We start from the raw sequence: 24205 nt of genomic DNA, 5'->3' as shown, positions 1-24205 counted from the left end.
TTTAGGCCCAGGGTTGCTATAGCTGATAGGTGAGGGGCTCCTCCTAGGTCAACAGTGCCAGCTGCTGGATTGGGGGGTAGGGGGTGGGGAAGCCAGGCTTCTAGGCACGGAGTAGGTACACCAGTGGATCCCAGGAACTGTGAGGAGGCGAAGGCTAGCAGGCTGGAGTTGCTTGGGCTGCCTTCTCAGCCCTTCGTAAGGGGCTGTTGGCAGTGGTAAGTACAGGCTGGGGACTGATGATCAAGTGGGGGGCATTCTGCTTGGTCCCTTGGGAACTGGGCCACCTTGAGCCCAGCTCTGCACCTGTCTGGACTCGGCTTCCTCTCCAGCAAAGCAGGTGTAAGGCCCCATGTGAGGGCCCACAGGCAGTGGATGGCAACCTTTGTTCCCACACCAAAGTCTGGTGCTTTTCTTCCCACCTTTGTCACCTCAGATCCAACCTTGACCTTCCTGAAGCTAGATCCTTTCTGGCAGGTTCCAGGTTGAAACAATCTACAGTTGCCAACTCTCCATCTGCCAAATTCCTTGACTAGAAAACTTGACCCTGGACTTTCCTTCTTGATTTTTTTTTTTTTTAACTTTCTGTTAGCTGCTTTATTAAGTCTTTATATGATAACTAGTCATTTATATTTTTTTCTCTATTAATTTCACTTTGGTCAAATATTTCCCAGAATGAAATTAGAGGACAGGCATTTCCTGCATATATGTAAATTATTTATCATGAAACAATATACATCACAGACTGTTAGAATTGAGAAAGACCATAGAAATATTGATTTTACTAATGAATAAGTTCTTTGGTTCAGGTGATGAAGTCCTTCCTGATTTGTGAACTAGTCCCTATAGCTTGTCTGTGCATAAGAAGCAGATTCATAATAAGGAGGCTCTCATCCCTGCTCTCCGCCAGCCAGCCTCATTTGGTGCCAGAACAATAGCCCTTCCTTATTGTTCTGACTTTGTCAAGCCACTTAAAAACAAAGTCAACTCTCCCTTTAAACGAGTTACAAAATAAAGTGCTCATTGGAGGAAAAAAACTCCAAAAACTCACGGGATGCTAAAGGTATAAAGTAGAAAATGAAAGTTGTCTTTTTTTATCCTTCATCTCTTCTGCCTGTTTTTTAAAATCAATTTTAAAAATAGAACAGGCTAGGTTTCCCTTGTAAAGAGTTAAAAAATCTAAGTTTTAAAATAAAAGTTTCTTTGATTCCAGTCCCCTAGCCCAAGTCCTTTTCTGGGGCTGACTACTAGCAGCGGTTTGGTGTGTATCTTTCCAGACCTTTTCTTATGCACATGTAAGATTTTATAGTATATGTATATGTTTATGCACACATACAGGGCTTCCCTTGGTGGCTCAAATGGTGAAGGTCTCTGGCTGCAATGCAGGAGACCTGGTTTTGATCCCTGGGTCGGGAAGATCCCCTGGAGAAGAGAATAGCTACTCACTCCATTATTCTTGCCTGGGAAATCCCATAGACAGAGCAGCCTGGCAGGCTACAGTCCATGGGTTTGCAAAGAGTCGGACATGACTGAGCAACTAACACTAACACACATACACACATATATACACACATACACACCTACACACATAGTTGTGTGGGTATAAATGTGTGTAACAGGATAAATAATATCTTTTATACATCAATACTTTGCTTTTTTCCTTAACAGTATTTTATAGGCACCTTTCTGTCATTGCGAAGCAGTCTGCCCATTCTTTTTGATGTCTGTGTCCTATTCCATTGAATGAATGCACCACAGTTTATTAAACTAGTCCCCTCTTAACGAACACTCAGGACATTTTTGCTATTACAGACCATGTGTCAGTGCCCAGCTTTGTCCAGTCTCTGTGTACAGTGATACAGAGATTTCTAGCTTCTTAAATAGGTGGTTACTGAATGAGTTACCTCTGGCCCTTTAAATAATTGAAACTTCCTCAAGCATACTTTTTTATAAGATGACTTCATCTCAGCCATACAAACCTGATTTTTTTTTAATTAATTTTTATTGAAGTATAGTTGCTTTACTAAGCCTGATTGTTGACATAATTGAGAAAGGACATTCTTTACCATGGGTGACCCAGGTATAAGAAAAGCAAATGTCCACACAGCTACGGCAGTAGAAACATAATACCTAAAAAGGTGGAAATGAAAGTTCCTCTGTTTGGTCAGGCAAGCCACATCTGGAGTGTTGTGTCCATTTTTAAGGTCAGCTACAGATAGGGTGGGGGTGGAGGGGGCCGGGTGGGGAGGGGTCCGGAAGCCCTGCATTGTTCTCTGCAGGGAACAAGGGCTAGTCTGCCTCTAGAGTGCTGCAGGCTCCAAATCTGCTCAGGGCTGAGATGGAGAAGAGAGGCATCTTGTTCCTTATTCTCAGGGACCCCAGAGGGCAGAGCAGGGACAGTGGAAGCAGAACTGGGAGTAGCTTCACTGCAGTTAGTGCTGGCAGCCCGGGGGTGCTCCTTGGGGAGGAAGTTGGCCTGGGTCACTAAAGATGGTCAACCAGAGTCCCCTGGCTCTCCTGGGGACTGGATAAGCATGGGTCTGAATCTCCCCTGAGCTTCCTTTCAACCTGAGACTCTAAGCCTTGGTGACTACTGGCAGTCAAGGGCGGACTGACACCTGATCTCAGGCAAAGTTAGTGACACATAGAGGCAGCGGCTGGGAACCTGGGGTGTGTTTCAGGTAGTGGGACAACAGGAGTGGTGTCCTCCCCCTGAGTTTCAGCCCTGTGCGTCTCTGTCACTGCAGTCCAGTGAAATGGGCACTGGTGTTGGAGTCTGATAGAATGGGGCTGGAATCTTTGTTCTGCTATTAACCAGCTGTGTTTTCCTCAAGTGGCTTAACTTGTCTGAGTCTGCCTCCTCATCTGAAAAATAGAGATGATGCTATCCAGCCAAGAGGATTGGTTTCCTTGCTGGAAAATAGGGATAAGAATTTTCATCTCTGTGTGGTAAGAAGAAAATGAGGGAATACTGTGCATAATGATGCAGTGCAGTGCCTGGCATATGGGAGCACAGAGCTGTTAGGGCCTATCCCAGCTTTAGTTAGAAGCTCCTTGGTCCTCTTATGCAGAGTTTTCAGCCAACTAATGGCCCAGTTCTCTCCACTGTACCTAGGCTGATAGTGTAGAGCTTGGATCTTGGAGGCTAAGTAGGGACAGTGGGGCTCTCTCTGTGGGTGAGTCAGTGGATGGGAGGAGGGAGGAAGGACATGGGAGATGCCAGCTGTGCTTGAGTGACATGGCACTCAGGCTGACCTGGAGCCTGGATGCAGCCCAGGGAGGAGGGCAGGACCGGGGGAAGGGCTGCAGACATCATCTGGGGGTTTCCAGCTGCTCTTGGGAAGGCGACACACCCGAGAGCGCTGCAGGAGAGTTCATGAGGCAGGGCATCCACTTGGGCGTTGGGAGGGATGGGAGCTAGGGTGCTTGTGTGTGCGTGCTCAGTCATGCCCTGCTCTTTGCAACCCCATGGACTGTAACCCAGCAGGCTCCTCTGTCCATGGGATTTTCCAGGCAAGAATACTGAAGTGGGTTGCCATTTCCTACTCCAGGGATCGTCCTAACCCAGGGATTGAATCCCTGTCTCCTGCATCTCCTGCACTGACAGGTGGATTCTTTACCACAGACCCACCCGGAAAGCTTCTGAGCTGGGGAGAGTAGCCTTTTCAAGATCAGAAGATTTTAGAAACAGATGGCAATATATTGCAAGTTCTGGAATGTTAGAACTAGAAGAGGCCTTAAAAGTTGTCTGGTCTGCCCCCTTATATTGTATTATTGCTATTGTCAACAACCCCTCCTTTTAGAAAACTGAGGCCAGGTGATGGAAGATGTTTGCCATGGTGTATCTAAACTAGAGGGCTTCCTTGGTCGGTCAGTGGTAAAGAATCCACCTGCCCATGCAGGAGACGTGAGTTCGATCCCTGGTTCGGGAAGATTCCCTAGAGGAGGAAATCACAACCCACTCCAGTATTCTTGCCTGGGAAATCCCATGGACAGAGGAGCCTGGCGGGCTGTAGTCCCTGGGTTCACAAAGAGTCAGACATGACTTAGCGACTACAACAACCACAACCTCCACTAGATCCCATGATTCCCGAGCCCCGCCCATTCCTCGTATTACACCCTGTGCCTGCAGCCTCTTTCTTACTGAATTGTTTGGAAAGACTGATTAAATCCTTGGCCTCTCACTAGTGAGAAGCCGGGGTGGACTCCTTGGGTGCACACCGTCTAAAGTAGGTGCCGTGTCTCTGCTGACAGTCATCAAGAGGACTCGGCCCGCTCTTTGATGGATGGACCTGGAGCCACAGTTTCCCTGATTGTGAAATGGGTGGGGTGGTCTGGAGGGCATTGTGAAGTGTAGAAGTGGGAAGATTTTTGTTTTAGTTTGTGAGATGTTTCATAATGCCTCACTTCCCGTCAGCCCTTGGGGGACTTGCAGGATATTCCCATTTACCGCTGAGGAAATTGAGGCTCAGATGATTCCTGATCTTTCGTGAACGTGGCCTTGGTCCAAGGGCTTCTCATAGCTTCAGTTTCACCAGCTGTGGTTTTGTCCCAGTGTTCCTGGTTACAGTTTTTTGCAATTCACAAGAACTAAGTGGATGCCACAACCTATCAGCTGGACAGTTAGGGGCTGCCTCAGCCTTTTAGTAAGAACCTACTAAGTGCCAGGTACTTCGTGAGGTATTATAATTATCATTATTTAGGAAATCTTATTACAAAATGAATACATTTCTTTGTTAAATAAATCAAATAATCAGGAAATAAGTGAGAACCCCCTTCCAATTGTATGCATATTGTTTTATTTAGTTTCTTTAATCTGACATCCATGGCTTCTGTTATTTTTTCTGTTTTGCAGATGAGGCTCAAAAAAGGTGAGAGGCTGGTCAGTGTCACCCAGCCTGCAGGGGTGGGCAAAGCTGGGACCAGGGCAAGGCCCTGGGGCAACGTGTGAGAAGGGTTCCGGCTCAGGGTCTCATGGTGCACTTGGGCTCCCCCTTCTTTGTTGCACCCTGCATGCCCCATCTGCTTCTGTCTCTGATCCTGCCCTGTTGGGACCCTTTCTCCCTGATCCAGGGCTGTACTATCTTGTGTGTGTGTGCTGGGTCCCCTCCTCTTTCTTGCCTTGTGGCTGGCTCCCAAAGTTTGGATCTCCGTGGATCCTTAGGCCCGCATGAAGACATCACCCAGTTTCTCTGTAGTCCAGGCTCCTCTCTCTGTGCCTAAGAGGGAGTTGAGGTGCACAGAATGGACAGCTCGCCCATGGCCGTCAGAGCGTGCAGCAGAGTGGATTCCAGGACTTCTAACTTTCTGTCCTTGCCTTATTTCTGGAGAACCTTCCCTTCACTACACTGTCACCCCCACCTACCAGCATCCCTGGCAGCCCCTGCCATTGCATGGGGAGGTTGCTGCTGGCTGCTGTGTCCTCCCAGTTCCCAGTGCCAGAGATCTCCTCAGGCTGTCCTCCCTGGGCTAGCGAGAACTTCACTTCGCCCAGAGCAGCAGAGTCCGGCTGGCCTCAGGAGGCAGCCAGTGCCCAGTGGCGTTAGACCAGGCTAAGTTCCCAAGTGGGCCTTAGTTTCCTCACCTGTGGAACTGATGTCAGCCCTGCCTCCTTCCCACGGCTCTCATGACAATCCAGTGGAAAAACATGCTTGAGTAATCGTAGCGATTTTGCAAATATTACTAACTAAGCAAATTCATATCATCTGGGAACCCTGGGAGCCCCTACTCCGGGCACCAGCATACAGGTAATTGAAAGACAGCTTCTGATGGGCTGAAGTGTCTCAGTACAGAAGCTGGAAAGAAAACTTCATTTTGAATCTAGCCTTTTTCAACCTTCCTCCTGGGTGGAGGTTGCGATATGGGCCCATGCCCCACCTCCTCTCCCCACCCCCGACCCCGACTCCTTCCCATCCTCCCCATCCCCACCCTCCGACCCCTACCCACTCCTCCCTCCTCACCCCACCTCCATCCCCTCAGTTGCTGTCTCCTCTTTCTCCTTTTCTGGCTCCTTCAGTTTCAATAGCATCATCTCCATCTCTACACTCTGTGGTCACTGCCTGGCCTGCCATCTGTCGGGGCCCTTTAGGCCTTTCTGGTTCCAGTGGGCACCCCTAGGTTTTTCAGGGTGGGCTGTAGGGACCCTCCCCCCACCTTGAACCAGGATATTGTTTCGGAGGAAGATCTGAGCTGCCTGTGTCTTCACCCGCCGCTGTTTCTGTTTTTGTACGGTGGGTTGATGTCTCCCGCTGGTGGGTCACCTGATCTGTAGCTGCTAGACCCAGGCCCAGGTGGACACAGAGTCCATGCTGGACTTGGCAAGAACCCGGAGAGGGGGATCTGCAGAGCAGTGAGTGAGTGCAGGCACAGAAATGGAGATGGGGCAGTGGCAGACTGGAGAGAGAGCAGGGCCTTTCCAGCTTGTCCTGAGGTTGTGTGTGACCTTGGTCTTCATGCCCTGGGGCCTGACTGCTGCCCTCACACCCTGAGAGGGGGTCAGATGAGCTCATATCCCAGGATGCCTAGGCACTGAGCTCCAGTACTGCCACAAGCGAGGCATGGGGGGTGGGGTCAGCACCTCCTTTGCCCTGTCCACACCCATCCCTCGGTCTGTGATGGAGGGAAATGTACCGTCAGCGTGGGAGACAGGACGATGACGCAGGCCCTCATTCCAGGAGCCTTGGGGCGCCTGGTAATGGACTTGGCCTCGTTGTCCTTGGAAATTCCTGTTCAGCTCTGTCATCCTGGGAATGAGTCCCCTCTCTAGGAAAGATCTCAGAACCACAGAGACCAGGAGGAGAGTTCCCATCTGCCTGGAAGTCATCCTGAAACTGCCGCTGACCATCTGGGCATGAGGTCAGCGGGATGTGGAAATTCCCTGTTTCCCTCTTTGTGTTTCTTGCCTCCAGAAGTCCAAGCCGTCCTTTGGGTAGCTCTTCTGGTCTCCAGAGAGGACTTTCTCACAGTAGGCTATTTGGTCTGGGCTCCCTCTACCCGCAGCCTGTACTCTCCCCCTGCCCCCAGCTCTGCTCACCCAGGCTGGAGTCAAGAGAATAGCCTGCCTGCCCCTCAGCTGCTTCCCCTGAGCCCCCTACCCTGGAGGCTCCCCAGTGCTGAGGGAGAGCATGCATGGTTTGGAGAATGTGAAGGTGGGATTTCAGTTCCTGGCTCCTGCATCCTGCTCTGTTGCTTGGTGTTACATCTGGGTATCTCCGAGGGAGCTTGGCTGTGCCAGGCTTGATTCTAGAAGTGTATGGCTGTCCCGGTGTCTCTGGTCAATGGGTCACAGTCAGGCTCTCAGGATGTTTGCACATGGCTTCTCAGGAGGCAGGTGTAGGGTCAAGGGCTCCTCTGGTCCTTTCCATCTCTCTGCTCTGATTAGAGATTTACCGGGACTCTGTTCTGGACCACTCTGACAATACCTTGGTAGACCAGATGGACTCGGCCCCTGCTCTCCTGGAGCTTCTAATCTGTTGGGCAAGCCAGATGTGGAGTAAAAATATTCCCAAATTATCACATATTGTCAACTGTGAGTTTCATGTAGGGTGAGTGTGGAGTGATGAGCAGGAACCCAGACACCTGCTGTCAGTTATCACCAGAGGTGCTTAGGGTTCCTTTCAGGTCTCGATCTCCCCATCTGTGGACTCCATTCAGCTGTCAGTCACCTCTCACTTTCCAAGTGCCAGGCCTGCGCTGGTACCACAGATGAGGAGAGCATGCTCCCGCCTCCAGGAGATTTTCAGTCAGATACATAAAGATTTACCCCAGTCATACATATTCCATTCTGTTCGTAAGGGCTTGCTGGAGAGGCACACAGGAGAAAGGGGAGCACAGAGATAGGAACCCCCCCCAACATCTACCAGCATTTGGAGCTCCTTGCTACATGCCTGTCACTGTGCCGGGTGCCTCACCCATACTGTCTTCTAATTCAGTGAACACTTCAGAGCGTTCTTGCTCTGCTGTGTAACGCTGATCTTTTGAGTTAAAGGTAAGTCCCCCGTAAGCCGGTGACTTCTGTGTTGGGTGTGTGGGCAGCTGTCCTGTGCTTCTTGGGCTCAGCGGGGTGTGGGTGGCTCGCAAGTGTGTGTTTCTCTTGTTTTTCAGTCTTTGGGGGGCGGGGGTCCCACTCGCCAGAACTTTGCTTTTCTTTCTGGCTCATGGCATCCTAGGGTAATGGGAACCCTGTGGCCAAAATCCTTGTTATCTCTTGTGCTACAGAGCAAGGGAAACAGCCCAGAGTGAGTGGATAGATAGCTCCATGTTATCTTGCAAACAGGCTTGAACTTGTCTGTTGCCCCTCTGGCCTGAGTCTTGGAGGGAGCTGTGTGAGAATAGCAGGGGATTGACTCAGCTTTCTTAGGGGAAACTGGATCTGTATCTTGCCTCACTTGCTGGCTGTGTAATCCTGGCTGAGTTTCTTAACCTCACTGAGCCTCCGTTATACAGTGAGGGTAATACTATATATTTTTGGGCTGTTGTACAGCTTAACTGAGATAATACAGCTGAAGGATTTAATGCAGTGCCTGGCAAGTAGGTTGATGAATGAGCTGTTATTATTACTCTTTTTTTTTTTTTGTACTCTTTTCTTTTAGCAAAGCACTTGTGGATGCTCAAAGGATCTTTGAGGACTTGTGACTGAAATCATTTTGACCCTGGGGGTGGTGATCTTGAGAGGGAGGTATGGGGCTCCAAGTCCTTCTGGAGCCCCTGGTGGTGGAAACCTTTGGAGCTCTTCTGTGGTTGGTAAGCTCTTTGTAGGGCTGGAGGCTGAATCAGTTTTTCAGCCTCAGGGCCTTTGCACTTACTGTTCTCTCTGCCCAAAATAGTATTCCCCCAGATATCTGCATGGCTAGTTCCCTCACCTCCTTCAGGTGAGCCCTGAAGGTGAGCCCTCCTTCCTTGTGAGCCCTTTCCTGACACCTTCATTTAAAATTAAGGCCCTACCTCATAATTCCTGCTTAATTTCTGTCCGTAGATATTTCCATTACCCCAATACTGTGCTCATCTCTCTCATTATCTGTTTTCTTCCACCACTACCATGTAAGCTCCAAAAGGATTTTTTTTCATCTATTTTGTTTGCTGATAATTACCTAGCACCTAGACTAGCATCTAACACAAAACAGATGCTCAATCAATAATTGTTGAATGAATGAATGCAAGAAAGAACCTTCTCTGCTAAGTCACAGAAGTCAGATTCCTGAAATCACTTTGCAAAGGGGTTTCAGGTGAAATAAAGCCAGTGAAATCGAACAGAGTAATGCAGAGCACTTGCTGCACGAGCAGATGGTGCTCTGATGGAAAATCCATCTGTTCATTAGAACTGGAAGGAGGAGGGTGACAGTGTCAATTCGTATATTAAATATTAGTCAGGGGTTTTTCTTTTTCTTCTTTCTTTTAGAAAAGCTAGTGTACATATAAATGGAACTTCGGATTGGATTGACTTGCTTATCCCTTTGGGCACAACATTTCACTTTAAAGATCACTGATTTAGTGTAAGACTTTCATTTCCCCTCCGCAGAGAGGGGAAGGGACTGCCCACGATCCCACAGTGAGTTAATAGCTAGACTATTTATTCATTCGATGAGTGTTTACTGGACATTCCCATTAGAGCTAATACCCTGCTGAGCGCTGGGGATGCAATGATTCAGGGTCCCACTTCTTCGTGACTCTGTCAGTAGAACATGAAGCTCACGTATTTTGACTCCCAAGCCAATGCTTTTTATTATACTGCACATTGCACCTCACAATTGACTGTTATTCCAAATGAACCGGTGGTGCAGTGAGGCTGCTAAAAGAAACTGATGGTGTTCTTAGGTCACATGAATAGAGGCAGAGTGTCCGGATCAAAGGAAGTGACTGTCCTGCCCTGCCGTACCGTGGGCAGACGAGCCTGTGGTGCTGTGTCCTCTTCTGGGTTCTGGGGGCTGCCTTCCAGGGCATTGATTGTCTAGGATGCTTCAGTGGCTCGGCCAGCCCCCTGACCTACTGCTGTTGTCCTTCCAGCCAGGCGGGTACCACGGCAGGGGCTGAGCCACCCTCATGGAAGGGAGAGGACCATACCGGATCTACGACCCTGGGGGCGGCGTGCCTCTGGGAGAGGCGTCCGCAGCTTTTGAGCGCCTAGTGGAGGAGAATTCCCGACTGAAGGAAAAAATGCAAGGGATAAAGATGTTAGGTAAAGCAGACCCTGCCCTTTCCCTGCAGAGCTCCTCCCTCAGCCTGCAGTGCTGACTGGCGCATGCTTCTGCCCAGGTCCCCCCTCTCCCTCCCGGCCCAGCATCGGCTCCTGCCTTACAGCTGTGTCTCTGTGCACTCCTCTAGCAAGGTGACTGTCTTCCCAGCCCTGTGTCCCCAGCACCCCAGAACCCTGATGACCAGACTCAGAACACCGTGAGGGACTGAGCAGTCGTGGGGTGGCAGAGAGGGAGCCGGCAGGCCCAGTTGGCAGACATGGGGAATAGCCATGAATAGCCCATCTACCAGAAGCACCAAAAATGGGGAGAACTGGCATCACCAGGGCAACCAGGGTCCAGTCCCCATGTGTTGGAGCAGGGAGTCCAGCTTGGCTTGAAGCAGGGCAGGAGGAGACCCCTTGATTCCTGGCTCTCACCTCAGCTGTTGCCACTGCCCAGGACCAGCCTGCTTCCCTCCACATGGCTGACCGGTCCCTGTCTGTCAGCACCCAACTCAGATGCTGACTCTTCCTCCATGCGAGGTGTTCACTGATTTCCCCATGCAGAGGGGACCCTTTCCTCCAGACTCCTAAAGCTCTTCCTTCCCCTCGCTGCCCCCTTCTCTGGCCTTGGGCTTTGGGAGTTGAGTGTAGCTTCCAGTTTCCCAAATGCTTTCTCCCTGCTTAGCAGATCTCTCCTCGGAATGGCAGATTGGCGAAGGAGGGATGGTGTTTCCCTGTCTCCACTTATACAAGAAGGCAAACAAGGCTCAGAGGGGTGGTGGGTGGTTGATATTATGGAAGGTCTCCTCTCTTCAGGGAGCCCCTGACTGCAGGCTGTAGGCTGTGGGTAGCCCCTCTTGGGACCATGATGGTGGGCCTGAAAGAGCCCCTGGCTTTGTGGAGTCCTCAGTCAGGTGTTGGGGGAATGGGGCAGGAAGAAGGTGCTGGAGGCCAGAATTTTGCTCCAGATTCCCCTCTGCTCCTTCCCCCCGGTTGCAGGGCCTCTTCCTTATCAGGCTTTTTCTGGCCGTAGGCTGGAATGATATGTGTCCCATTGAGCCTACGAGGTGATGCAGGGAGCAAAGCCCAGGACCTGGAGCACCAAACCCAGGCAGAAGCAGGCATAGTGGGTTGGAGTGGGAGAATCAGCATGCTTAACTGAGTAATTTTGCTCCTCCTTCCCCCGTTGTCTCCCCAGGGGAACTTTTGGAAGAGTCCCAGATGGAAGCGTCCAGGCTGCGGCAGAAGGCAGAGGAGCTGGTCAAGGACAGTGAGCCACTCCCACCACCGTCTCCCTCTTTGACCCCCTTCAATGACCTGGTTGAGCTCGCAGGTATGAGGGGAGCCCAGGCGGTCCTCTGCCCATACCCTCACTCTCTAGGCCCTTAACCGAGGACTCCCTTCTGAGTCAGAAACCTACCTCTCCTTCGTTTATCCTTAGGCTGCAGGCTGTCCTCCCAATCATGTTCTGGCTACAGCATCCCCCAGAAGATCAGATTTGGAAAGGACCTCAAAATAATCTTGTCCAAAAATGGCTGGTGACTCAGCAGGCCTGAGACCCTGGCAGACATTAGAAATGGATTTCAACAATCCACTCCTTCCAGGATGTGGGCTCAGAATCTTTATCAATATAACTTACTCAGTGCAGATTTGATGAGCAGTTACTGTGTGCCAGGCATCGTGCTCCAGGCAATACCTTTAGGTCGCTAGAGTTGGCATCTGAGTCAGAAGCTCTCTGTTCTACCCTGCCCCGCTTTCATTTTACAGCTGGGGAGGCTGAGGCCCATGGCAGAATTGGGCTTGTATCTTGGCCTGCAGCAGCACCTTTCAGATGTCAGGTCCATATACTACCTATTAAGGGAAAGCTCCAACTGTGACTTAGGGTTAAAGTCCTGTGTGTGATCACGTGCATTCCTCTGGCATGTCTCCACATCCAGGGCAAGGTCTGAAACTAGGGAAGAAGAGGACTCAGATGGTTCCTGCAGGTTAGGTAACCTGCGGCCTCAGCCCAGGCCGGTGTCCATTCGGCTGCTGGTGACATTTACTGAATTGACACATGGAGGAGACTGATGATCTTAGAGTCTGCTGTGCTGCAGGCAGCGGGCATTGCCAGCTTCCACTTGTCCATTCAATAGTATTTTTTTTTTTTTAATTAAGAAAGGATGATAACACATTTACAGGAGACTAGGAAAATACAAAACAAAGTTACATATAATTCTACTATATTCAATAGTATTTTCTGAGTCCTGGATGGATGCCAGGCTCACCTCAGGAAGGAAGCATGCAGCTACCCTCAAGGGGCTGGCTCCCTGGGGCAAGAGCCCCAGGAATTCAGGGAGGGAGAGCTCAGTTCTGCAGTTGCCCGCGGGGCCAATGGGTGACCTTTCTGTGCCTGTTTTCTTACCTTTAAAATGGGGATACAAAGCTGTCTTGAGAATTGGCCAAGATAGTAAATATAAAAACACTTTGTTAATTGTAGATTGTCATCCGTGTCATTATTGAGGTAGGTCCAAAGTAGCAAGGAGCAATGATCACCTTGGGATTTTCCCAGTGAGAGCAGGGAAGATGGTCTCTGCCCAGGTTCAGCCCCGTTGTTCCAGAGCCAGTCATCCTGGGACCACCTCCCATCTCTCCAGACTCATGGAGGGAACTCTGAGAACTCTCCAGGCCAAGGTCATTCTTAAGGGGGTGGCATTTGGGCTTTTCCTCTTTCTCTGCTTCTCACACACGTTTTCTCAATTCTCAGGAAAGGACACAGCTGTCCCAGCAGCCCCTGCCGACCCAGCACACCCAAGCGGCAAGCCAGAGCCAGTCCCCAAACCTCCATCCAGTGTAAGCTGCATTTGGAGTCATGACAGAAAGTTGCCTAGATCTCAAGGTCCCATTGGCAGAATAGGAAGAGAGATGTTTGGGGTCAGGAAACCTGGTTCCTGACTTGCTGGGTGATAGTGGCGAGTTGATCTCAGTCTCTGGGGCCTCGGTTTCCTCATTTTCAAATGAAGGTCAGAGTTCAGTCTGACCAGGAAAACCCTGATATGCACAAGGAGTTCCTCCCATCTGCCAGGTTGTGTGATGTTAAGCACGTATGGACTGCACAGTGCTTGGAAAATAGGTGGATGTGACAGGCAGCTCACCTTCTCAGCAGGGGCTCCAAAACTGTCTTCTGCAGATTTGCCTTGAGAAGGTCGACTTGGTATCCTAGGACTGGAAGGGACTCAGGGTGGTCATATCATTTAGAGTCTCCATCCCACAGATGAGATTCAAAGAGAGAAGAATGTTTTTCGAGGTCATATAGGACAGCTGAGGAAGAGTAGAGGGGAAAGGGAAACTTTCTGGGGCGGTGCTGAGGCCTAGAAAGTTGGGGGGCTCAGCAGAAGCTGAGCACAGAGATCCCTCGATCCCTGCCTTTTCCTGGGACGAGGGAAGGCTGAATTAACCTTTGTCCAACTAGGTTTAGCAGCAGTCCCAGAGCCAGTTGTTGGTCCAGCGGGACCAGCGGCTCACTGGTTGCTTGCACAACCAGTATCTGCTACTTGGAGCGGCTGGGAGACATGGCAAAGTCTGGAGTCCTGGTTCACCCTAGATTTGAGTGTGTCCTGAAAAAGTCTCTCTAAGTTTGCCAGTTTCTCATTGAGACTTACCCCAGATCAGTCCACTCCCCTGGGATCTCTGGGACTGGGTTGGGAAGGCGGGCACTGGACCGCCGTGGCCGTGGCCACACTGACTCCTGCCTGTGTTTCCCAGATGACCAGTCGGAGACTCCCAGGTCTGGGACATGGCTCAGGTGTCATCACAGGGATGTTGGATTTGTGGTCCTTGAAATGCAGTCCTACTTTTGCAGTCCTACTTTTATTAGTGGGAGGCCCTCAGTTTTCTCCTCTGTCCAATGGGGATATAACCTTCTGACCACTCCTGCAGGTGGCTTGGAGAAAAAATGGAGTTCATGAAAACATTTTATTTTTATTCTTTTTTTGGCTGTGCTGCACAGCATGTGGGATGTTAGTTCCCCAAGAACCTGTGCCCCCTGCACAGAGTCCTGACCACTGGACCACCAGGGAAGTCCTCATGAAAACACTTTATAAGTGCAAGGCCATTAAAAAAAGATAAGATCCTAAAATGCTAAGTACGCTGAAGGTCAGCTAGTCCAGTATCCCTGTTTTACAGATGAGGAAACTGGTCATGGAGGATGTGACCTCGAGTCACACAGTGGGCTGCCGGCAGACTTGCTGGGATTTATTCCTGCTTCATGGTTTGTGAGCTCACCCTGAGCTGGCTCCTCCCACACAAGGGGCTGCCCAGAGGACTTGGATGTGAGAAGGGATTTTGTCCCTCCATCCTCTGCCCCCTCCATACTCTCAGCCATAGGGTCCATAGAGGAAGGGTGAAGGGTTTTCTCCCAGGTGTCCCCTGACTCCCTTTATCTGCACAGAACACCTCCTCTGAATTTGAAGTGGTCCCTGCCGAGGGGCCTTCTTCACCGGAGAACAGCGGCCACCCCAGAAATACGATGGTGAGTGGACGGCAGGTCCCTGGGCACATCCCCCATCTCCTCTCTGTTTCAGTCACCTGGCCCCGGGTGAGAGGCACAGGACCTGCTCACATCCTCTGGGCACCCCGGAGTCACTTGGGATAGGCTTGAGGGGCCAGCGCTGGGGTGTGTTTCTCGTTCACATATGCAAATCCGTGACTGGTGACTTCCCCGTGGGCCACACGAGTACCGACCATTGTGAAAGTCCAGGCACGTTGCCAGCCCCGCTGCCTCCGCCAAGCACTCAGCACCTCTGTACATTATGACTCAGCCTTTGGGCCTGTGGGCTCGTAGCCTGGGTAGAGTAGAAAGGGTCAGAGGAACCCAGAGCAGCTTGAGACAGGTGATTGGCATTTTGTGCAGGCTCTTGGGTCCCCCCAGGTTCCCCTTTGGGGCATGTAGGTAGGAGGTTAAACCTTGTGCTCACATACACACAAACATACACAGTCCACCAGCTCTGAGGTGTCTACCTGGCCCCACTTCACCCTGCTTTGCTGCCTTTATTCCAACTATGTCGCCCTGCTCTCTCTTAAAATGGCAGACTCACTGGAGAACCATTGAGGAAGGCATGGAACATTCTTCAGAAATCTTCCACTTCTTACCCTCTCCTCCTCCTTCCCTCCTCCGTTGGAGATTTTTTGAGTGTTATACAGGCAGTAGGTCGTCTAACCCTTCACTGATGCCTCGGTTTCCACTGCCTTATCTGGGGCACGAATGTTGCTCTTTTATAGTGAAAGGCTTTGGGAAGTGGGAACTGGGGAGTTGGAGGGAAGTGAGGCAGAAACTACTGGTTCCCATTGCAAACCTTGGAGAACAGTTTGACTCTTTAAGCGATGAGCAGTTGATTAAAATGTTAAAATTTCAAGTTAAAAGCCAAAAAATACATTAACATATAAAAATTAAAAATATTGAATTAGCAAGACCAGATACAAAAAGGTTGCTTTTAGTTCACTGATTGTCCCTTGTGTGTGTCAGTCCCCAGGGTGAGGTCTCCATCAGGCTGCCACGCAGCTTACACTAGCGAGGCTTTGGGGACACAGGGCGGCTCTGGGTATGGGGAAGGTTCTGTGTTTCATCCCCTGGGAACGTCTGCCCCTGGTCCTGTTGTCTCCCTGAGGGTTCTGAGAAGCTGGCCAAGGAGGCAAGACCCCGCCTTCCCACCCCGCCCCCCGCCACCTGCTCTGAAAGCATTTCACTCTACGACCCTGAACTTCATCTCATCAGTAGGTTCGTCCTTCGCCCCACTGTGAGCTTAGTCTGTGCCGAGCAAAGACAAGACAGCCTCCCTGTCCTCTGGGAGCTTGCAGGCCAGTCGGAGAGGTCAGAGAGATGACACAGGTCACCAGCTTTAAAAAGAGCACCATTGGCCGCCTCAGGCAGAATGGAAGCAGCAGCAGTACGTGTTAGAATGAGGTGCTGACAGTATTACGGAGCCATTCACTGGACACCATGCTGTGGCTATCAGGGCATTTCCACTGCTGCAGAGCTCAGACGAGGGAAGTCGCCACATCAGGAAGCATCAGGAAGGTCTGGCCCTGGCTCTGCCACTGACTCATGGGGCCACTTTGGGCAGCCTTCTTCTCCCCACACTATGGTTTCTAGACCCGAACCTTGAGGCTTCATGTAGCTCTGTTGTCCTGTGACTCACATCAATGTGATGGAGGGCCTGCTAGAGCTGCTCACAGGCGGGCAGGGCCAGGAAGGATGGACAGAGGGGACACCAGGGGAACGAAGGCTAAGGAGACGTGGGGCCTGGGGCCTCAGTCAGGGGAAGGTGGGCACTCAGGTGCCTGCCTGGGGAGCTGGGGGTAGCTGTCTGGTACCCCTGTGCATCCTTGGACATGGTGTTGGCATAGCTAAGGCACTAGACAGAGGAGAGAGAGAGAGTGACGGGCTCCGAGACTGGACTATCTTGCCCGTGGTTTGCTTCCTATCGTAATTCTCTACTAGACTGGGTATCTCTGAACTATATAGAGCTATGATTCTTTCTTTTTTAAATTAATTAATTATTTTTGGCTGTGCTGGGTCTTCATTGCTGTGCACAGGCTTGCTCTAGTTGTGGTTAGCAGGAACTACGCGCTTGTTGTGGTGCACAGACTTCTCATTGCTATAGCTTCTCTTGCTGCAGAGGATGGGCTCTAGCATGCAGGCTTCAATAGATGCGGCTCATGGGTTCTAGAGCGTGGGCTCAGTATTTGTGGAACACGGATTTAGTTGCCCTGCAACATGTGGTATCTTCCCGGACCAGGGACCAAACCTGAGTCGTCTGTATTGGCAGACAGACTCTTAACCACTGGACTACCAGGGAAGTTCTAGAGCTATGCTTCTTAGTGTGTTTTGAGTCTTGGGTCCTCTGAGAAGTTGGTGAATGCTTGGACCATTCCCCAGAAGACACAGATACAGACCTGATAGATAGTTTCGATGTCTGCTGGCCGAGACTTCCTGAGTGGAAGAAGCAGTGCTGTAGATAGAGTGATATTTTTTCCTGGGCTTGCCTCTTTCATGCGTCAGTTCACCTGCAGGGGAACCCAGTGGGACAGAAGGGAAGAAAGGGGGTGTGTGCATGCAGCAGATGAGGATTCGGAGGCCCCATAAACACGTGACTGACCCAGAGGCCCTCGGCGAGGCCCAGAGTATGGGAGGAAGCCGGCTCCACTACTAGTGAGACAGCCAGTGGCCCGGGAGTCCTGGGGCCTGCCCTGTGAGTCAGCCCCAGACAGGGAACCTGGGTAACTAGAGAATTTCCCCAGGCTGCGCTGGGATCAGAGGGGAAACTGAGTCATGAGGAATGGGGAAGCAGAGGGAGAAAGGCTGGAGAGAGCTACTCAGACCATGGTAAAGAGCGGTCCACCGCCACCCTCCACCCCCAGGAGCTGGGCCCCCTGCCCCAGGAGGACAGCAACCTGATGCTGCACCTGCAGCGCCTGGAGACCACCCTGAGTGTGTGCGCTGAGGAGCCCGACCACAGCCAGCTCTTCACGCACCTGGGCCGCATGGCCCTCGAGTTCAACCGGCTGGCCTCCAAGGTGCACAAGAATGAGCAGCGTACCTCCATCCTACAGGTGAGGCCGGGCCCGGGGCGGTTGGCCTGGGATTGGCGGTGTGGTTCCCCCTCTGCTCCCTCCAGCTCTTCTGAGGCGTCCAGGGAACCACAGGGACTTCCGAGGGCATGGTTGGGGACCCGTCTCGGGCTTCTTGTTCGAAGTGGTGAACAGGGTAAGGAACTTGTGGGAAGGGACGAGGAAGGAAATTGGGAAATGGTGGGGTGGGTGATGCAAATTTCATGGTTGGGGTGACTCTGGAGGCAGTGGATGTGGCAGGTTGGCAGCATCCTTGCCTTTGTTCTTCACATACAGGTGTGGACAGGGAGGGGACAGAGGCCGGCCCCTCGTATGTTACTGCCCTGCCCTCTGAGGCAGGAGCATCGTTATCCCCATTTCACAGGGGGGGGCCACAGCCCTCGAGAGGTGATTTTTTTTTTTTTTGCCTAAGGTCCCCCACTTAATAGATGGTGCAGCTAGAATGTGAACCTCTATGTCTCGTTCCAAAGTCCATGCTCTTAACTCCCGTCCCAGCCCGCTTCCCCAGTGGAGAAGGCGTCCCCTTAACCCTGCCTGTGCTGTGAGAATGAAGTTAGATTTTCTTCCTAGGCCAGGCATACAGCAGAGTGATTGTCACACACACACACACACACATTCTTTTTCAGATTTTTCTTTTGGCTGTGCTGTGCGATATGCAGGATCTTAGTTCCCCGAACAGTTATCGAACCCATGCCCCCTGCATTGGAAGCACAGAGTCTTACTCACTGGGCCTCCAGGAAGTCCCACCCTTTATTTTCCTATCAGGTTCCTATTTGTTTCCTTCTTAGCTCTTACCATAGTTTGTAATAATTTTATTAAGTGGTTTCTTTGTATTTGTTTTTTTCCTTATGCTCCCTGCTAGAATGTAGGCCTCACAAAAGGGGCAGGTGCCTTGTCTGACATGTCCGCCACCGCCAGTGTCTGGCACTTCATAGGTGCGGAATGTGCATTTGGTAAATGAATGAATGAACAAATGGACTCACACATGAGCTCTCTTAGCCACTCTGATGGAAGATAGTGACCTTTGTGATGACCTCTCTCCATCTGCTTTGTGCCAAGGGTATTTGCCTCTTGCCCAGAAGGACAGCACGTGAGGCCTCGTCCTGTCCTTCTCTTAGTGCCCAAAGCAGGACGTTCTGTTCCCTGGAGGCCCTGCCCAGGGCCGTGGCATCCTGTGTATTTTCCCAGCCTGTGGGTGGAGGTAGATAAATCCGGTCCCTCCTCATTTTTCATTGATTTGTTTGTTGGTTCCCTCAGCATTTCTAAGGCCAGGCATGGCATGAGGCTTCTGCTGGACATTGCACTCAGTCATAATGGTTTTCTGTCCCTTCATGTCTGATCACCCTCGAGTTCCAGGCTGCCAGAGGGGGCTGGATTTTGCTGTGGAAACAAGCAGCTCTGAAATCCCTCTGCATACTGTAAACATTTTCCCTCATGTTCTGTGTGGCAGGGGCTTGTTTCTGCTTTGTGGCAGAAGCGAGGCCCCCACTCTCTTGTGCCCTTTGGAATATGAGGCAGCCACAGGGAAAAAGAGACCAGAGGATTGTGCATGAGCCAGCCCAGAGGTGACACTTGTCACTTCCACTCAGCTTTCATTGGCCACAACTGGTCATATGATCACGACAAGCCTGGGAAACAGGAGGGAGTGGGTGAAAGGTCCGGTGAATATCACTCACTGTTTCTGCCTCCAGCCCGACTCACAGAGTGCCACCTCCCTTCTCTGCTCTTTCATCACAGGGGACAGAGGCACCATTTAGGATCTGCCATATGGTGTTTAAGCCCAGTGGTGATTCTTGCAAGCTATGCAACCTGATGCACATTTTTTAAATCTATACTAGCCTACGTTTTGGAGAAAGAAATGGCAACCCACTCTAGTGTTCTTGCCTGGAGAATACCGTGCACAGAAGAGCCTGTCAGGCTACAATCCATGAGGTCGCAAGAGTTGGACACGTCTTAGGGACTAAAGAGAGAGAGAGAGAGCCTACGTTTCGCTATACCCCTCAACTTGTAGGATTTTAATTCCCCAACCAGGGATTGAAACTTGGGCCACGGCAGTGGAAGTGCAGAGTCCTAACCACTGGGCCACCAGGGAATTCCCTGGCCAGCATTGAAAACCAAGCTGAATTGTGTAGCTTTGAAAAAGCTGTGAGGCTCCACTGAGGCAGTGAGTGGAAGAGCACCCCACTGTGTATGGGTCACAAGTTAGGTGCTCACTAGATATTTATTGAAAGATTGAGTCGTTTAGTCCTGACCTGGTGCATTACCGTTACTAGTTAGCCACTCCCTTCCTTCCATCTGTGAGGCCCTGAATCTGGCTGCCCATCTTCCACGTCCCCCACCTTATAGCACTTCAAACACACATCCTCAAAGGTTATCAAGGGCCTGGCAGCTGACGAGGCCCTTGTGTTCTCCCGGTCTTGTAGGTCCTCATAGCAGCCCTATAAGGGAGGCAGGAGAGGTGCAGTTGCCCCGCTTTGTAAGGGAGGGAATTGTGCCTCAGAAGTGAGGGAATCCTGAGCCACACTGGGAATTGGTGACATCTTGACCAGATACCCTGTTTTCCCACTTGCCAGCTGATAACCTCATGATCACCCCCACTTCGATGCCTCATTCCTTCTCCAAATCGCCTAATCTCTAGGCCTCTGAGGACTCAGGTCTTCATGGTCCTTCATTCATTCGGCAGTTCAGTCATTCGGTTGTACGTTCCTTCAGCGGAATTAAGTGTCGAGCTGTGCTGGACCCTGGGCTAGGTGGGGGTCCTGCAGGGGACAAGAGAGTCGTGAGGGGATCCCAGCCTTCTGGAAGCTTGTGGACTAGTAGGGAGTGAGGTGGGTGGACACAAAGAAAGTAATGACACTGATGATTCTGTAGCTCTAATTGTCACAGGTATCAGGAGGGTGAGAACAGGGGACTGTGGGCAAGGATAACGGAGGTGACCTGGCTTACCTGAGATGTGGGAGTCAGGGAGGACTTCTCGGAGGAGGTTTGACGTTTAGGCTAAGACTGGAAGCAGGAGTAGAAGTCAGCCAGGGGACAGCTGGTGTGGAAGAGCATCTTAGGCTGTGAGAACAGAGGAGGAGGGATGACCTTGGAGGACCAGACGGCCCTGTGGCTGACTCTTGGTCAGGCCTCCTCATGTCTGGCTCCTGAGGGAGCGGATGCAGAGAGGAGCCTGGGTGGGACTTGGGCTTGACTCCTGTTGTCCCAAGAGGAATTGGTGAGGCCATGCAATGGGGATATCGTGTTGGGATGTGGTGCGGTTATAGTGCCTCCCCCATCCTCCAGCATCATTCTGCATTTGGGGTGCACCCCTTCCCTTACTTTGCCCCCATCTCCCTCTCTCTGCCTTGCAGACGCTCTGTGAGCAGCTTCGGAAAGAGAACGAGGCCCTGAAGTCCAAGCTGGATAAGGGCCTGGAACAGCGGGATCAGGCTGCTGAGAGACTGCGGTAAGTTCAGGATCCGCAGAGAAGGCGTGAGGAGCCGGGTGGGCAAGAGGAGGGCAGTGGTGTGTGGCACTAATTTCTGGGTTGAGAGCGCTGAGCCCTGTGCCCAGCTCTGCTTTGGATGTCAGGTCTCTTGGTCCTTCTCCTCGAGTATTTCCTCTCTGGTCCATTTAATACCGTGAGGAGTGTTTGTGTATAAAGTGCCTTGAGAGCTTCGGAAGGTCTGGACGAAAGTGCACTCCTTCCTTGGGAACCTGCCTGTTAGCAACAGCTCCCCAGCTGTTGGAGAAGGAGCTCTGGACTTTGCTGCCCTCTGCTGGTCACCATCCTGTCCTGCTCTGTTTCCTGAGAACCATCAGGGAATGCCTTTCTGGGCTGGCTCCTGGTCTTAGACTTAGTTGTGCGTCAGAATCACCGAGGGTCAGGAAAGGCATTGCAAGTTTGCACTCTCCACCCTCTCTCCTGTGCTGAGATTTTGATTCAGTGGGTCTGGGGTGAGACCTAGGTGTCTGCATTTTCCAGTGGGCCCATAAACACATTTTCTGTGGTTACAGTATAAGTGGGTCCAGGATCACCCCAGAGAAACACTGGTCTTGACCATCAGAGCTCAGCCCTTTGAGATCACGTGGGCCAAACCCCTCACCCTGCAGAGGGAAACTGAGGCTATTTTCACATGGAACCCAGCTGGCAAACAGAATACAAAGAAATGTTTTCCATATTTCAGTCATACGTGAATCCACATCACCATTTGTCTTGTATCTTTTATCAGCTACTTTATTATTTACTTAAGAATTTAATTTGCATCATGTTTTTACTGAAGATTATTACAAAGAAAACTCACACTAGAGGAAGCGGAAAACAGCATCACTTGGAATAAATAGAAGATGCCTCCATCCAACAACAAATACAACAAAAATGGAAAGATGATTAATTCTGGTGAATTGGCCACTGAAGGGTCTGAGCCTTGAAGGCTGCTCTTTCTCAGTCAACACGGGACACTTGCAAGCACTAGAGAGGAGCTCAGGACCTATGAGCCCCAAACTGAGACTTACCCCATGCAGGCTGTCTGAGGATAATTGGAAAGGGTGGAGCTTTCTCAGCGTGTGATCCAGGGTTATTTCTTATATTTGGCTGCCCCACACAGCATGCAGGATCTTAAGTTCCCTGACCAGGGATTAAGCCCACACTCCTCGGTGGAAATCTGGAGTCTTAACCACTGGGCCACCAGGGATGTCCCAGTCCAGGGTTATTTAATGCAGTGTGGATGTGTCCTGAAGATCTCACGTATACAGACATCCCATAGTTGGGGATGGATTGTTGGTGAGGATCAGAGAATTCCAGAGAGGTTGTGCAGAGTGGTGTGAGGATGCCATTTGTGGTTCCAGCTGAAGGCAGGTATCAGGGACTCTCCTTACTCCCCAGGACTCAGCTGCAATTCAGACAAGTAAGATGTCTGAGACCCCCTGTCTCCTCTACCCGGGGCCGGCAGTATGACCTCTCTGTTTGCCTCCAACCCAGGGAGGAAAACCTGGAACTTAGGAAGTTGTTGATGAGCAGCAGTAAAGACGGTGCCTCTGGGCGGCCAGGCTCACCAAAGATGGAAGGCGCAGGCAAGAAGGGGGCGGCGGCACTGCAGCAGGTATGTGGTCAGAAACTCCTTCCCCAGATCCCGATGGCCAGTGCCCAGCCTCCAGGGCAGTGAGCCAGTCCCACTGCTGGAAGGTTCTAGTTGTTAGACAGCATTTCCTTGGCTTGTTCTGACAGTCCACCTCCCTGGGGCTTCCACTTCTCAGCCCATATTCTGCTGCCAGCCACAGGGAGCGTCCCATTCCCTGGAACACACGCTTAGCCTGTGGGCTGTGACCGTGGCTCTGTGGGGTCCCCACACCTTCTCCAGGCTGCATAGCTGCAGCTTCTTCAGTCATTGCTCATAAAGGCGGTGTCGAGTCACTTGTGCAGTCTGGGCATCTCCCCTAAACTCATTCCAGCTTGTCAGTCTCTCTTAGAGGGTGGCTCCCAGAATCAGTTTAATGTCTCAGATACTCCTAGTGGAATTATGATGTTAGGTTGAGAGAGCCCCTGAGGGGAATGTGTTAAGCTCCTGTGGTCGTGCTCCGGGAGCCTCTGACATACAGAGAAGAGGGTGTGAGCTGACTCAGCAAGGCCTGCAGATGCCCTGGGCCCACTTGCCTCCTCCCCACTGCTGCTCCCGGTGCTGGCTCACATCCAGTTCCTGCATGGGAGCTAGCTGGCCCCTCGCCTGGTCTGTGTCTTCCTGCAGAGCTGAGTCCCAGATTTTTACTGACATATTTTTCCTCTCTAATGAGGTTTAATGGCTGTACAGCCATCAGTGTCTTTAACAAGCCCCACACTTGTGTAATAGCAATAATTATCCTGATAACTTAATTCCTTATTACTGTGTGACAAGGTAGAGTTTACCCAGGATTTGCAAATTCATTATCTGGTTTGGACTTCCTCTCTACATGTCAGGGAGGCAGGGCAAGGACTCTTACTCCATGAGACTGCCATGGCTGTTTATGGCAGGAGGTTTGGCGAGGCTGTGTGATGTCATGCCATCTTGATTCCTGTATCCGCCTGCTGCTGTCAGGCAGACATGGGGTGGCAGGATCACATGCTGATGAGCGGCTTTCTGATTCGCAGCTCATGAAGCCCCTCTCTTCCTCTGTTTACGCCTCACGTCAGGGCCTGCCTTGTCTGCCCTCTTGTGGAAGTGCCTTATGGATTCTCCTGATCTCCTCTGAATTGACGGCGGTGTATGGGCAGCCCTCTTCACTTTTCCAAAGCCCTTGACATCACTGGTATCTGGAAAGGCCAGATGCTCTTACTGACTTGCCAGGGAGGAAGGTCCCGTAAGAGGCTTGCATTGCAGGTGATGGTGAAGCCTGTGCCTTGCAGTTACATGTGGGTTAAATGCAAGCTCAGCCCACCTCTTGTCAGCGCTGCCACCTTGCACAGGTGAC

General features: G+C 51.3%; 1 protein-coding gene across 24 annotated transcripts in view; it reads left to right on the top strand.

The window, feature by feature from the left end:
• TNIP1 (TNFAIP3 interacting protein 1) overlaps positions 1-24205 on the top strand; it is a 51390-nt gene that overhangs the window by 11729 nt on the left and 15456 nt on the right. For 8 of the 24 annotated variants that reach the window (XM_081495882.1, XM_081495884.1, XM_081495877.1 and 5 more), the window contains exons 2-8: positions 10000-10171; positions 11370-11504; positions 12918-13003; positions 14601-14681; positions 17570-17761; positions 21133-21227; positions 22743-22863. In XM_081495882.1, the coding sequence (XP_081352008.1) occupies positions 10036-10171; positions 11370-11504; positions 12918-13003; positions 14601-14681; positions 17570-17761; positions 21133-21227; positions 22743-22863 (846 nt within the window). In that variant the 5' untranslated portion in view covers positions 10000-10035. The remainder of the gene's footprint in view (positions 1-9999; positions 10172-11369; positions 11505-12917; positions 13004-14600; positions 14682-17569; positions 17762-21132; positions 21228-22742; positions 22864-24205) is intronic. The other 16 variants (XM_081495886.1, XM_081495879.1, XM_081495885.1 and 13 more) reach the window with 5 other exon arrangements.

The sequence above is a fragment of the Giraffa tippelskirchi genome, chromosome 6 (genome assembly GCF_054371585.1).
Source record: "Giraffa tippelskirchi isolate mGirTip1 chromosome 6, T2T-mGirTip1v1.2.pri, whole genome shotgun sequence".
NCBI lineage: Eukaryota > Metazoa > Chordata > Mammalia > Artiodactyla > Giraffidae > Giraffa > Giraffa tippelskirchi.
Note: the sequence above shows the minus strand (reverse complement) of the source record. Positions and strands in the feature narration are given on the sequence as shown.